General features: G+C 39.5%; 1 protein-coding gene across 4 annotated transcripts in view; it reads right to left on the minus strand.

The window, feature by feature from the left end:
- Window positions 1-16,178, minus strand: part of PKHD1L1 (PKHD1 like 1) — a 210,357-nt gene that overhangs the window by 97,388 nt on the left and 96,791 nt on the right. For all 4 annotated transcript variants that reach the window (XM_075582424.1, XM_075582423.1, XM_075582425.1 and 1 more), the window contains 7 exons: window positions 11,606-11,770; window positions 10,523-10,644; window positions 8,198-8,330; window positions 7,131-7,323; window positions 5,727-5,869; window positions 2,202-2,306; window positions 727-915 (listed from right to left, as the gene is read on the minus strand). In XM_075582424.1, coding sequence (XP_075438539.1) covers window positions 727-915; window positions 2,202-2,306; window positions 5,727-5,869; window positions 7,131-7,323; window positions 8,198-8,330; window positions 10,523-10,644; window positions 11,606-11,770 — 1,050 coding nt within the window. The remainder of the gene's footprint in view (window positions 1-726; window positions 916-2,201; window positions 2,307-5,726; window positions 5,870-7,130; window positions 7,324-8,197; window positions 8,331-10,522; window positions 10,645-11,605; window positions 11,771-16,178) is intronic.

Genomic DNA, 16,178 nt, shown 5'->3' on the forward strand with positions numbered 1-16,178 from the left:
CGAGCACATTGTGGTATTCCACATTAACTATACACAAGCCAGCTCTACAACGAGAACATTGTGGTATTCCACATCAGCTATACACAAGCCAGCTCTACAACGTGCACATTGTGATATTCCACATCAGCTATACACAAGCCAGCTCTACAACGAGAACATTGTGGTATTCCACATCAGCTATACACAAGCCAGCTCTACAACGTGCACATTGTGGTATTCCACGTCAGCTATACACAAGCCAGCTCTACAACGTGCACATTGTGGTATTCCACGTCAGCTATACACAAGCCAGCTCTACAACGAGAATATTGTGTTAATCCACATCAGCTATACACAAGCCAGCTCTACAACGAGAACTTTGTGTTATTCCACGTCAGCTATACACAAGCCAGCTCTACAACGAGAACATTGTGGTATTCCACATCAGCTATACACAAGCCAGCTCTACAACGAGAACATTGTGGTATTCCACATCAGCTATACACAAGCCAGCTCTACAACGAGAACATTGTGGTATTCCACGTCAGCTATACACAAGCCAGCTCTACAACGAGAATATTGTGTTAATCCACATCAGCTATACACAAGCCAGCTCTACAGCGAGAACTTTGTGTTATTCCACGTCAGCTATACACAAGCCAGCTCTACAACGTGCATATTGTGGTATTCCACGTCAGCTATACACAAGCCAGCTCTAAAGAAAATGTTGTTGACTTGGAAACACACCGGAATTTACTCTTCTGCTTCCACTTATAAATCCTTTGCCATCATAGGTTATGTTTCCAGGACTTGAGACAGAGAATACGCTGTATCCTACATTTAAGAGATATGGTTGCGCTTGCCACTGCCATCTTACAGTATCCCCAGCAAAAATATCCAGCGTTGAAGGACTCCAAGCATATCCTAATCCATACACTGAAACAAACATGAGAAATACTGTTAGAACTGGACATGACCTGAGACAGCCATTGTAAGGCAATGGTTCAATACATTTTTAAACTTTATTCACAAGTTAATATGTACAGTATTCATTGTTTCTTAATATAATTCAATGCATATGAAACTATAAATGGCTAAATAGTATAAAACAGATACTGCTAAGAAAAAAATATTGCATACTGTATCATGAATTGCTCATATTATACAAATTACACAGCCCTGCCCACAATATAATGTATTTTATCATTAGGATGTAGAACAATTGCATTTTTTATATCTGACAAGCTCACATTTCATTATCTAGTTGTTTCAGTAGAAAGACATTTGCTCACACAAAATATACATTACTTAAAAAGAGTTATTAACAAACCAATACTTTTCTTTAGATTGTGACTCTATAGACTTAAATAGCTAAAGTTGTGTGCAATTCCCTCTTAAAATAAGCTAGAGTCCATTTCATAAGAGATTTTGCAAAACAAATACAGTACATTAAATATTCTCATGTTATCACAATATATTATATTGAATGATGTAGCTATAAATAAGGTATTTGCGAAATATCTAAAATGATTGGTGCCGAATTGATAGTGATTATTTACAATAACAGAAGTGTTCTGATATTAGTTTAATAAAACAATAACTTTATTCTACATAGCGCTATTCTCCCAATGGGACAAAGCGCTTCACAATTACAGTATAGTGCATGGCACATAGGATTGCTACAGACAGACTCCCTGTCCAGAGGAGCTTACAATCAATGTTTTTGGTGTTTGAGGCACAGGGATATAAAGTGATGTACTCAAGGTCACTAGGATTTGAACCAGGCTCCCCTAATTCAAACTCAGTGTCATTCTCAGAGTCAGTGTCGTTACTCACTGAGTTACTCCTTCAGTTTACGTACAGTAAGAATAAACAGAAACTGGACAGATGTAAGTGTTCAATGTATCATCCGACTTGTAAACTATAGAAACTATATTACAATTACAACTGCCCAATGCCAGCCTGTCTACTCATTAATATGTAAGTAGAACCCTCCTTCCTTATTAATATTTAAAAAAAATCTCAGTTATTTCTAGCATCCAGAACAATTTCCTATTAAGCTATATTTGTGCTCAACTATCTTTGTTTCACAGCTTTTCTTCTTCATCTGATAAAAACACCTAAACTACACAGCTCTCTCTGTTGGTCTTTTATGACATCTAACATTTTAAATATATGGACTATAATTCGTTATTAATATTACAAAAGATTCAGGCACGTACCTGGATGTTTTCCATCGTTTGTCACTGTAAATACTTTTGCAGGTGATTGGATCACACATTGTAATTCGTTATCTGTGCTGGAGGTGACACTGCATGGCATGAAGCCTGGAAAAAATGAATCATAGTACAATAAAACCTTATATATAGTACACCAAAAGCAATGAAATACTAAGGTTTAACAGTAATGGAAGGTTTTAACAGTATTATTTATTATAAATTATTACACCTTACATAACAAAAAAACATTGTCAAGTATTGCATGTATGAAGTGTTTAAACACAGATGTTTCCATCGTATCACGGGAAAGTTGGTTCTGGAGGAAACCTTGAAAACAGTGGGATTATTTTCTTTTTATACGTCTAGTGCAGGAGCGGACAACTCCAGTCCTCAAGGGCCACCAACAGGTCAGGATTTAAGGATATTCCTGCGTCAGCACAGGTGGCTCAAGCAGTGGCTCAGTCAACGACTAACCCACTGATTGAGCCACCTGTGCTGAAGCAGGGATATTCTTAAAACCTGACCTGTTGGTGGCCCTTGTGGACAGGAGTTGCCCCCCCCCCTGCATTGATACATAGACCTCTCGAATTATCTAAATAGAAAGGGGAATAAAATCACATATAACATGACAATTAATTCTAGTGGCACATGTCCTAATTGTAGTGACTACAACAGAAAAGGGGAGAATGGTTCGTGTTTCTGTGGGAGAATTATGAACATCTGATCAGATTAAGTATAAAGCAATAAGATGCCAAACCAGACAAAAGACAATAATTTGGGCCTGAACTGCGTGTGTTAGGGCCGGGGTTTATATATACTAGCTATAGATGTGTTTATGAATTTTTACTTTGATAAATGTTATACATTATAGATATTCTGTGTTATGTTAGCTGTATACTATTAAGAGTAAAAAACAATCCAGAAAACATCTACCTGTCTCGCAATTAGTGTCTCCATTTGCAAGTCCAACCCCAGAATCTTATTAAATGATGTTTGAGGGATTGGAACACACTTGGGGAATTGTTTGGTATTTGGATGGCTTGTTTTTATTACATTTTGGATTGGTTTGTTGGTTAGGTGTTTATTTCATTATATTCTAGTATTTTGGTATAACATAATTGTAATTCTTTTGCGGTTTTGGTGTTAGAATAATTTTATTGATGTGTAGTTGAGGCTTTTTAGTTCTTTTATTCTTGTAGTGTATAGGTGCTTGTTTATTTATTTAATTGTTGTGTATTTTGACTGCAATAGCGCTTATCATGCCCATTTATATGGTCATGATGTACCACTGTGCCAATCAATGGGTAGAGGGTATGGGTATTTGTGCAGGGATGGGTGGTTAGGCCTCCTAAGTGGGTAGTGGGGGAAGGGGGTTAACCCCTTAATTACTATAGTGGTAATTAATCGCTAAGGTGATTAAGGGGTTAGGGACCATTAGATTGTATTTTGTATTGTATTCTTGCTGCCAATGGAGGACATGGACCTGGAGTATGGTGATGAGGATGCCCTTCATCATGGTAGGGGTAAGTAGAAAGTTTTATTTACTTTATTTCTGCTGGCTGGCTAATGTTTGATTTTGAATGGGCAAATGAGCTATTATCCATATCTGGATAATAGTAATTTTGCCCATTACTGTATTGTGTGTGTTGGGGGGGGAAGGGGGTTGTTGGGGTCGAGGAGGTTGGTATTAGGGTTGTTGTTTTTTTTAATGTTTATTGTGAGTAGTGGGTATGGGTGAAGTTGGCATTTGGCCCTTGGCGGGTGTTTATACCTACCAGGTGGGTAGCGGGGGGGGTTAACCCCTTCTTTACCTTAGCGGTATTAACCGCTAAGGTAATGAAGGGGTTAACACCACCCGCAACCCCCCCAAGGCCTAAACACCCACCAAGGGCCAAATACCACCTTCACCCACCCCCGCTACCCACAATAAACATGGCATGGATAGTTAACCCTGTAATTGCCTAAGGGATTAGCCGCTAAGGTAATGAAGATGCCTATAAATGCATTTTTATTGCATCGGATTGATGCCGGGGGCCTCCGTTGCTGATATTAATGTGCATCAGCCCTGGAGACCCCCGGCATCAATCCGATGCAGGAAAAATGCCTTTTTTCTAAGTACCCTCTCGCCGCCTTCTCACAAGCTTCTTACCAGCTTCACGCCAACTTTTCTGGCGAGACGAATTTGGGAGAAAATCGCCATTCTAAAGCCTCAATAACACTATTGAGGCTACTAGAATTGCATGATTTTCAAAAACTGTGTTTGGCAAGAGCCAAAAATGGTGATAAAATATATTCGCCGCCCACTTATTGAGGCTTTCTGAATAGCTGTAGGTAATTTTGGCCGATAACTGCTAAAAAACCTCGATAAGTGGGTTATGAAGGCTACTAGAATAAGCCCTATAACGTTGAATCTATATTGTCTCTGACCCGCGAAGCTTACCAAAGCTCCCCTCCTCATCTGCATCTCCTTTACTTCCCTCCCTCTCTGCCTCCCTTTCTCGCTCACTCTCCTGCCTAGTCTTTTAATTCTCCCCCCTCTCTGCCACTCGACTTTTCCCTCACTCACTCTCCTTCTACCTCAATCACTCTCCTTCTCCCCCACCCTCCTTCCTTCAACCCCCACCCTCCCTCCTTCTTTCCCCTCTCCCCGACTCCCTCTCACCTGGTCCCTACCTGTGATGCAGGCGACGGAGGCAGTATCAAAGGCAGCAGCGGCTCTGTGCAGCAGGACCTCAACTAGGTGGTGATTACAGAAGTTGGGCCTGACTTCAGGTAAGGCCTAGCTTCCATGTCAGGACCATCTGGGTGGGCTCCAGCCATACATCTGTGTCTTTCACCGCAGAGGTGCTGTCTCCTATGCTGCAGTGCTGCTGTTTCCTCTGCTGCAGTGCTGCTGTCTGCTCCGCCACAGTGCTGCTGTTTCCTCCACTGCAGTGCTGCTGTTTCCTCCGCCGCAGTGCTGCTGTCTACTCCGCCGCAGTGCTGCTATTTCCTCCGCTGCAGTGCTGCTGTCTACACCATTGCAGTACTGCGGCTGCTGCCTCTGACGCTGCCGACATAGCCTGCACCAAAGGTAGGGACCAGAGAGCGGATACCTACCTGGGGCGGGCCACAGGCAACCATCTTGCAGGCTGGATGTGGCACGTGGGTTGCACTTTGCCCACCCCTGGTCTACATGGCAGAAAGTATAGCGCAAGTAAAAAGCTATTTATTCTGAAGTTTGTACTTCAGTGATAAAGCTACATTATTATCCATTATCTGTGCAGTTTTTCTTGACAGTCACTAAAGAAATTCATACATTTACCAAAGATTATCATCTGTTTCCATTTACCATTGGAGTTACCATTTGTGATTGTGGCAAGAGGCTGGTTAATATCAACAATTCCCACTCTGTCCGGTTATGAGATCAACACCTAGTGGTAACCAACGCACTGGGATACTTAACTTCAAAATTGTCTACAAACTATTTCTTTAAATTAGTTAAGATTAGGGGGTCAATAATGAATGCTAAATTATAACATACAGTACCTATCCGCACTTCGTTCTTTTCAGGGTTTGTGCTGAATCCTGAACCTGTTAATGTGACTTTAGTTCCTCCATAAAGGGATCCATGATGTGGAAAGATTCTGTTCACTTCTAGAATATACTCAATTAAAGTCTTATTGACTTCACTGGAAAAAATAAATAAAAATAAATATTGGATAAAGAAAAAAATGTTAGTTATAAATGTTACTTATTTTTGTAGAAAAGCCATGATGATACAGATGCAGCCATGAGTATTAGAACTCTTGCCTTAGAAATTCTGGGGCAATCTCACAGTAAATGCCTCAACATTTCTGTGAGATTCTTAATGGCCCATCAGATTAACACAGCAGGGGTCCCTGCAGTCCCATTCAGTTTGAAAGTGACTGCATGGACCCCCCACTGGGTTAATCCGATGGGCCATTAAGAATCTCACAGAAATGTTGAGGCAATGTTGAGGCATTTACTGTGAGATTGCCCCAGAACCTCCCAGAATTTCCCAGGTACAAGTGTTCTAACACTCGTGACTGCATCTGTATGTTTCAGTTTATGCACTCAACAACAAAAAAAAGATTACAAAGCATTGTAATAAACTGCAGGCCTCCAGCATTAAAAGCAAATTTTAACTAGTTTAAATTATATACAGGACATAATTTGCAAACTTCTCCAGTGCCTGTGAACTTACTCATCAAATGAATGGAAAGGTAATCAGGCAAAGTCAAATAGTTGGAAATGTATTCAGTGGAAGTAACTGGGCGTAGTAATGCAATTTCCCCAATTTTTTTTTAATGCAAAGATAATTACTATTAGGTGATAAAATAACATATTTCGTTACATGTTGGAGCTCCTGTAGACCAATTCATGGATTGCTACAGATGTAGCAGCAGTTATTGCTCCTGCTGCCGCAGTGTAGCAGGAAATACACGTGTGTAGCAATTAGTCGCTTGTGAAAAATGGGCAGAGCTAATGTGTTTTTGCACCCACTGGCTCCATGCAATAACACCTGCTACATCGGAATGTAAGTGTGAATCAGCGATTAAGTACTTATTTTCATGCTCCTGGACTCTACAACTCTAGCACAAATATACCATCATTGTTAAAATAAATTGTGTAGGAACCAGGCGAAGAAACGCGTGCATGTGATGTCATAATAGGTTACAAATATTGGACATTGACAAGATACAGCAATTCAATGGTTGCACAATCTTCTGGTATGGCACAGTTCTACTTCAGTTCTGCTATAGTTAAATCAGTGTCCCAAAAGCACACAGGCCAAGCCTTAAATTCGCATTAGTCAAAGATGAAGCCAGTATCTTAGTGCAAGACCACTCCGCTTATGGAAAAAGAAATTGTTCTGTATACAAACTGACTTCATTGTTGCATGTACTTATTATTATACTGTATGTATACCTGAAAGAGGCAAACCCCCAAGTTTCAACTTGTACCAGGATAGCGTACACTCCAGGGGAAAGTGGAGGCAGAAGGCAGGTAATATTTGTGGGGTTCCACTCAAGTATTTGGCACGCCTCTTTTCCAATAAAAACTGCAGTGTGTGATGACTGGCTGCTAAAGTTAAATCCAAAAATGGTCAGACTTGTGTTACCTAAAACAAAGAAAAATGTACACATGAACAGTTTTTAATACAAGGCTAAATTATTGACAAGTAAAACTACTAAATAATTTAAAAATAATAATTTTGCACACGGTAAAAGTTTCATTCTACTATAGACGACATTTTACTTCGAATTATCCTGACTCCACTTTCAGGACGTTGCAATCTGGTAAAATACTGAATCCACAACCCTGAGATCCCGTCAACATATTCTTCTCTAGGTGTCGTAAGCCAGAGGTGCTCAACTCCAGTCCTCAACAGGTCAGGTTCTCAGGATATCCCTGCTTCAGCACAGGTGGATCAATCTGTCCCTGCTTCAGCATAGGTGAGCCACCTGTGCTGAACCTGGAATATCCTTAACACCTGACCTGTTGGAGGGAGGGGGCTTGACGATTGGAGTTGAAATCCCCTGTCTTAAACCATTGATTATACAATAATATTTGGGCACCATGTTGCTTTTCCTTTATCCATTTTGAGGTTAAGTTAAAAGCACCTGACGCTCAAAACTCACATAATAGTATCTGATAACCTCTATTTATCAGTCTTTTCATTGATCTCATTTACATTTTCATAGCCTACCACTTTTTAAATGTATTTTGGTAAGATAATTTTATGCTTGCCAAACGTGGTGAACTTTTCTAACAAATAGGCAGTTAAATAGGTTAAAAAATTCAGTAGATAAGATTGTATTTAAGAAAAATATAAACATGTGAACTACAATCCAACAGGTTTTTTTTTTTATTCCTTTATAGAGATGTTAATCCTTTAGATGCACAAAGAATTTCAATCAAATTTGATTGCGAGCAACTAAAGGATTGCGTGTTAAACTGATTATTTCAATATATTTTTAAGAGCAATTTCTTACCCAAAACGCTGCTTCTATTTGGGCTAATTTCAGTAATGACTGGAGTGTACAAAGCGCTGTAATGGAATGAGTCTGGCAACGTTGCATTTATTCCATTCGTAAGAACAACTATGTTGGTGTATCCTGCTGATCCCTAAAAAGTAAACAAGGAAACATGTATATCCTGGGAATACAAACAATGGGCCTCATGCAGAGAGCAGCGCTAACAGGGAAAGCGGCATGTTTTGGCGAATTCTGCCTTGAGAAAGGCAGATAATGGCAAGTTTTAAAAAAAGCGCCATTTTTTTTTTTCTGAAACTCGCCGCGCGGCTGGAGAGATCCTAATCTCTCCAGTGTTGAAAACGGCCGTATTCAGAGAGCCGCGAACGCCATCTAGTGGCTGTTCGCGCCAAAAAAATGGCGCGATTTTCAACATTTTTCCTCTCCACCATGAAGCTGGCGCTCCGCGGCCGGTGGAGGAGAAAAAAAAATCGATTTCTTTCCCACTAGTTTCAACAGCGCTCATAGCGCTGGTTGAAACTCTCCATATGCAGAAAGGATTCTAAATGCAGTTTTATGCCCTTTCTGCATATGGAGAAAAAAACTCTCCAATAAAGCTAAATTTTATTCCCCTCTCCAATTCTAAATAGCGCTGCTCTCTGCATGAGGCCCAATGTTCTAGTGCCTTCTATTATTGGTTTGGCCTTTAATAAAAAAACAAAACGGGTCACAGAAATATATTTTAGGCTTTCAACACAGCATCATTTGAAATGTGGAGAAATCACACTATATGATATTTTGGAAAGATAATGCAAGATAGTAAAGGTTTCTTAAAGTTGGGCGTCAATCACTAAGGTCCCTGTTTCCAATCAAGAATATCGGGTGAAATGAAGACAACTTTTTTTTTTTTTTACTTGCATTCATGGATTTCAGGCCTTGTTTTTATATTGTGAAAACGGTATTAAAAAGCAGGACCCATTAACTAATTTGCCCAGTTTACTAATAAAAATCAAATTTGTAACACCCCTGGTTACTGTTTTCTGAAAATGTATCACAAAGATCATAATGTGTTTTATCGTCCGAGCACAGCATTATCAATTACTGTCTGCGGTTATCTGCTCCGAGAAGGAAAGCCTCCCAACGCAGTACAATAATGCTTAAAGAGGGATTTCAATAAGCAATTGAAAAAGGCCTACCTTAGAGTACGTGGAACATACAGGGATATAATGCTATGTTATTACAATTATGTCTAACTGTGGTTACACCCAGCCAGACACTGCAAAAGCCCTATTTAATTGTCAGGGTGGGAGTAATTTAAAACCAGAGACGAACATGAAACACAGACAGGGGTTCAATATGAGCTTGTGGGTGTTCTATATGTCTTACAATGGGTGGGAGTAATGCCAGGGTCAGGTATTGCTTTTCCCATGTTAACTTGAACGGATAGTTGGATAGGAGATGAGATTATGATGCCTCATTTGCATATTATTTGCATCTTATAATCACACATTTCTAATAGTTAATGCTATGCTTTTTACGGGAGGAAACATGACTTCAAAATATGTTACTGTCCTCTCTGTATACAGTGTTACCCTTAACGCGATGTTATCATACAATAATGTCACGTGAAATGGCCTAACACAGGGGTTCTCAACTCCCGTCCCCTTAAAAGAGCAGGTTTTCAGGATATCCCAGCTTCAGCACAGGTGGATTAATCAGTCCCTGCTTTAGCACAGGTGACACTGATTGAGCCACCTGTGCTGAAGCAGGGATTTGCTGAAAACCTGATCTGTTGGGGCATCTTGGGGACCGGAGTTGAGAACCCCTGGTCTAGCAGATTTTTGGATCTAGGCCTAAAATTGACAGAGGTGTTAGTCCTGGTCCATCAAGCAAAACAGAAGATGAGTTTGGTGCAGACCCTACAACTATCTCTCTTATTTTAATTTGTGAACCTAGAAACATTGGGGCACGTAGAGGAAACGGCCACAGTGTGGGGTGTGCGGAACGGCAGAGAGTCCGATTTGAGGAACTAAAGGCAGAGCATATATCTTGCCTGGACATTCAGTTTATACTTGGGTGTAAAATAATAAGGTTAAGGGAAAAAATGGGCGAGGCGAGGGGCGGCTGAAATTCCAACAAAATATATCTGCTGAGGGCCCCCAAAAAGCTAAAACCCCTGCTGAAGGTTTGTTTGTTATATACTTTCATTTTGTGTTGGTGATAAAATAAGTTTACTTCTGTTAATTCCCCTTCGGAGTAATATGAAAGTGAGAAATTGGTGGGAATTTGCAGTAACCATGGATCTCACAAATATAAAGCAACATAAAATGTATATTGTCTACTTACCGCTTGGGTCCTACATTGAATCATACTTAGATTTGCAAAGACAACGTCACAGTCACTACTTCCAAACTGTACTTTTGATTTTCCACTAAAGCCCGTGCCAAGTATTGTCACCAATGTTCCTCCTGAGTAGCAATCACAAATTCATGTATTACACAGGGGAGAAATCATCACGCACTGACAACCTATTATCCTTACTACAGTATAATGAGTGATCAAAAAATAGCCTCCTTCATAAAATCTTCCTTTGAACTAACAACTGATTGTTAAAACAAATGGAGTAATGTCAATACAATCAATAACATCTACTTACCTCTCATAACAATGTGTTGGCACCTTTCTGAACTGTATACTCAGTCTATACTATTTTTTTTATAATTATATATAGAAACCATTGGAGTGAAATGTTCATCTGGGATAGTTACGGGTCTATGTAATGATACAGAGTCAGAATAATACCAGGTGTCATTCCAAGGTTAATATTCCATGACCACCATGTGGATAAAATGATCATTGACATGGGCTCGTGTTATAGAGAATTGTATGGCCCATATTCAAAATGGCGAGGAGTCGGGGGACCTACAGTTAATAATACATTTACTTCTATTTAAAGGAAATTGAAGTTAATGTGTGGAAGTTTACACAATCTCAGCAATGATTTACCTAATTTTATATCATGTTATATAATCATTTATACTATTACTTTACTGATAGCTAAAAAAAAAAAAAAAAACACAGGGCATTCATATCATATAACTTTGTTCAAGTAATATAATATAATACGAGGCTGGTATTCCTAATCCTCATTTCCCTTGGTTATATTTTAGGAACCATAGGAAAATGAGTTGCGTATAAAATCATTACACACGATATAAACTTCACAAGGTTTTGATTTTATGATTACGCCTTATCTATCAGACTATTCCACACGTTTTAGTTCACAACAAATATACAAAAGGAGGTGGTTAAAAAATGAATATTGCACATTCAAACGAAAACAGTCTCTGAATAATGCATCCTGATAATGCTCTTCGGGTCAGTGTTTCTTTAGACGTTGAAAGCACCTTTTTTAAGCTGCATTTTTACCTGAGAGGCTTCCTGAAGATGGGGAGACAGCAGAGAGGGCGGATTGATATGTGAAAGTAGTCAGGTTACGTCCAGACGATGTCGCGAATCCGAGTGCAGCAATGTGCACGGTGACCGGGAATGTTCCTGCACTTGCTTTTTGTATTAGGCATCTGATTTCATTTGCTTACAGACAGAATGAAAGGGAAAATGAGATATAAGTTCACACGTAATATATTTTTCACAAGGAAACCCTCTAACTCCAAAAAAAAGCAGCTGAGAATTAAAAAATATGTTGTAGTTGGATGGGACATTTATGAGCACATCACTGCATTCAAAAGATGATTTTTCAGCTACAGTAGAGGCAACGTTTATACTAACATTTGCCGTAAACTAGCCGGGTTACATTCTGGGTATGTGCTGGGTATGTGCTGGGTATGTTCTGGGCTAGTTTGAGGCACGTTTAAGGCATTTCTGCATTGACTAACGACCCATAGGATTAACACAGCAGGGATCCCTGGCATTCCAATTCAGTTTGAATGGGACTGCCAGGGACCCCCGCTGTTAATCTGATAGGCCATTAATCAATGCAGAAATGCTGGGGCTAGTTTAAGGAAAGTTTAAGGCATGTATTCACAATGTACCTGGGTGTTTCCTGGGTTTTTTGGGGAATTGCCACTGGTTTTTGTTCGAATAAGAGTTGCCTCTACTGTATACCATAAGAATACATCTGAATAGCAATAATAAAATGTAAAAAAAATAGCATGCAATGGCTTGCACTTTGGGTAACACACATATACCAGTATATTTGGGACAAATGCTTGTAAAACATGAACTTTGTGTGCGTTATGTTTGATAACTGATAACAGAACATGGAACGTGTGCTAATAGACATTATCTCACAGGAGGCTGGCAAATGGAAATACATGTGTTGCCTTAATAATCAAAGATCAAAGTTAGAACACTTTCCTGTTCCTTGATACTGAAAATTAGCTGCACATTGATACCCATCAACTGTTACAGGCACTTAATACACATAAGGTCTAGAAAGTACAGACTCATTAAGTAACTGGTAATTTGAGTCTCTGGCTATTTTATTGCATAACGGAACCTCATTATATGTATATGTAGCCATGTAAACTCTGGCTACTAAATTCCATACTCTAGCACAATAAGTCCTGGTAGGTGCAGGCAGTGCTAGGGTTAAACCTCACTCACATGGCTCCGCATGTGAGCCTCATCCCCGGTATGAAAGGCTGAGTTCAGGGTGATTTACCAGGGTGGCTTACGTTCACGCGCACGTTCGGGACGAAGTTGTGAAAGAGAATATCTGTTTTCAGGGTAGAAACGACTCTAGGCAGCACAGTACAGTGTTCACGCTGCTACATTTTGTCGATACAACCGAAATGGATTTTTCGGGCTGTAGTCTCATCACGTGAGCTGGTTCAGCAAACCAGCTCCGTGACATGTTCACCACATCCCTGTCACGTCCCCAAATGCCGCGACCCAACTCCTGCAGCTAAGGCACAGATCGCTGGGCTGCGGGAGCGCGCGGCGGGGGCGCGCGGCGGGGGCGCGCACGGAAGCTTGCGGCCGTAGTATCCACCCTGAACTCAGACTAACAATGTTGTTGTTACAGACAGAAGCCTGAAGAACCATTGGAGCACATGCCAGGGGGGTGGGCTTACTCCAGGGTACTGCCCAGTTTCTGGGGGTTTTGGAGTGGGGCACACCCCTGGTATAAAAGATGGATCCCTTCCAAATTGGGGTGGTTCTGCCCAGCCTAGCCATGGGCTAGGGTCTGTCAGTTCTGTGTTCTATCAGAGTGTGTTCTGTTCTACCTGTGGGTAGTGGAAAGCCAAGACTAGCCTAAGGGCCTCATGCTCCTGATGCCTAGTCATGTCCTGCCCAGGGAATGGGTGGTATCCCTGGGCTGGGATTCTGGAAGCAGGGGAACTTTTCTGGCTGTTGTTCAGTTATACTGTTGTGCCAATAAATATGTTACACTGATGCTGGTATCCCGATTCCTTTCTGCTGCTAACATGAAAGTTCCTGTGGGATAAATCCCTGTGTAATGCAGGAGCCCTGCAAGATGGAGGTGCTGCACCATCCTTAAAAGAATGACCTGTTTCCCCCCGCCCTACAACATCGCGGAGACTCAGCCTCCTGAGAACCAACAGGTGAGCACCACAGTACCATTAACATAAGAGCTATAGGGTTGTTACATATACATAACATACTATCAGGAAGGAGTTCAGAGTTCAGCACTTGGAACATACTGTATGTCTTGTGTTTTTTGAATTTGGTGTCAGAATTGGCTCTATTGTTAGACCCTTGCCTCAAGGTATATATTTATGGTAGATGTGAGTCCCCCTCCTCTTTTAATTTTCATCCCTTGTTTTTAACTCACTTTAATAAAATCCTTGTTTACACTTATTTGGTATGCCCGTGTGCTTTTTATAAGGTTGCTTTCTCTGTCGTTACGGTAATGTAATTATGTACATGATTGCCAGTAAAGGAGGAGACTGCAATGAGACACTTAAATACTTGCTAAAATTAAACTAGTTACTTTGTTAATCACAAGATACTTATGAACTGTTAGTTCAATAACAGGATCAGTTTCACTTCAAATAGTATAACCCTGTATTAACTATTGATAATAGACATTCACCATTAAGTTAGTCCAGTTGAAAGCATCATTATATGGTTATCATTTTCCTTTTTATGGTAGAAGCATATCCTTCTGGTTTCCTTTAATAGTGTTTGTAGGTAATGAAAGTATTGCTACATAAGTAACAGCATTTTGTTGGGTTGCACCACTCTCAGTACAGAGCAAGTGTTTATTATCTCATCTTTATTGTATTATATATTACCTATATATTATTTATGGTATGATTGCAAGATTGTGAATCATGTGTAATATGTATAGATAAATAGCGGTGGTCAGGATACTTGCTCTCTATCTTGGAATACAGTAAGAAGACTGAAACATTGATGTGATTGTTATGATCTTTCTAAATAGACCCAGTAGTGAGTCTTTACTACTCTAAGTCAAATGCCATTTGCTGAAGCACCCAGGCAGGTGGCTTTGGACTTATCTCCAGTTATGGATTTGTGGTGATATTAGGAGTCTGTAAAGATTCAAAATATGAACTACATTCTGTAATAGCAAGACCTCAACTATACGGATCCTTCTGCAAACAGTTTTAACGTTACTACAGAGTAATGGCTACATGGCTTTGCAGATGCAGAGAGTAGCTGTTTGTGAAAACAGTAGCTGGGATGAAAAGGTTAGAAAAAATAATAATTATATATATTATATATTATATATATTTATAAGATACGTTACCATCTGGATGAACGATAAAGTAGAGACAGCACTCCGTAGGTAAGTTTTCAAAAACCTATATTAACATGAACATCACATAGAACTGATGTTTCGAACCCACAGAGGGATTTTTATCCCCTTGATAACGATCCCTCTGTGGGTTCGAAATGTCGGTTCTAGGTGATGTTCATGTTAATATAGATTTGGAAAACTTACCTACGGAGTGCTGTCTCTACTTTATCGTTCATCCGGGTGGTAACGTATCCTTTACATGTCTTTAAGGGACTAGCACCAGGCTATTTTGAATTATTCTACAGGAGTGCTGTCTCTTTCTTTTACCATATATACTGTATATATATATATGAGCTTAGAGAGAGAACAGACGCCGCATCCACAAGACTGCACAATAAAGGTAACCAATATATATATATATATCCAAGATATCGCTGGGTCTGGCAGACTTATGTAGTCTCTCAGCAGTAACATTATGCAATTCCTGAGCCTTTTGCGCATGCCCAAAAACATATCAGGTAAACAAATATAGAGTTAATATATTCCAAATGGATGCTCTTTACCTGCTGATACTGTGGATGCATGTCACATAGGCAGGTGATGCTTATTAACTGTCATTGGTTTTGTTGAATTGCACTGGGGTTTGGGGTATATATATATATGTATTGTGCACTGCATTCAATTGCACCACCTTGAGAAAGGTCCCACTCAGGGACCGAAACGTCGGTTTTTGTGTCTTCTATCAAATATAGAAAATTTATGATTTACTTACCTGCGTGCTGTCCTTTGATGTCGTGTTGCAACCGGTATCGTATGGTATATATATATATATATGAGCTAAGAGAGAGAACAGACCCCGCATCCACAAGACTGCACAATAAAGGTAACCTATATATATATATATATATATATATATATATATATATATATTCAAAAACAAATAGTCGATACCGTTCTGTGGCTACCAAAATGCTTTTATTTGGCTAACATGGCACAGATACCTCTATCTATCTATCTATCTATCTGTGTATATATATATATTATATATATATATAATACATATCTATATATATATATATATATATATATATATATATATATATATATATATATACACGCACATATATATATATACACACACACACACACACACACACATATATATATTTATTTATTTATTTATTTATATATTTACATTATTCAGTTTCCATGTAAAACTTTCTAAGTATTGCAAAACATGTTGGTTCTAAATCA

This window comes from Ascaphus truei, chromosome 2, assembly GCF_040206685.1.
Source record: "Ascaphus truei isolate aAscTru1 chromosome 2, aAscTru1.hap1, whole genome shotgun sequence".
In the NCBI taxonomy this organism is placed as follows: domain Eukaryota; kingdom Metazoa; phylum Chordata; class Amphibia; order Anura; family Ascaphidae; genus Ascaphus; species Ascaphus truei.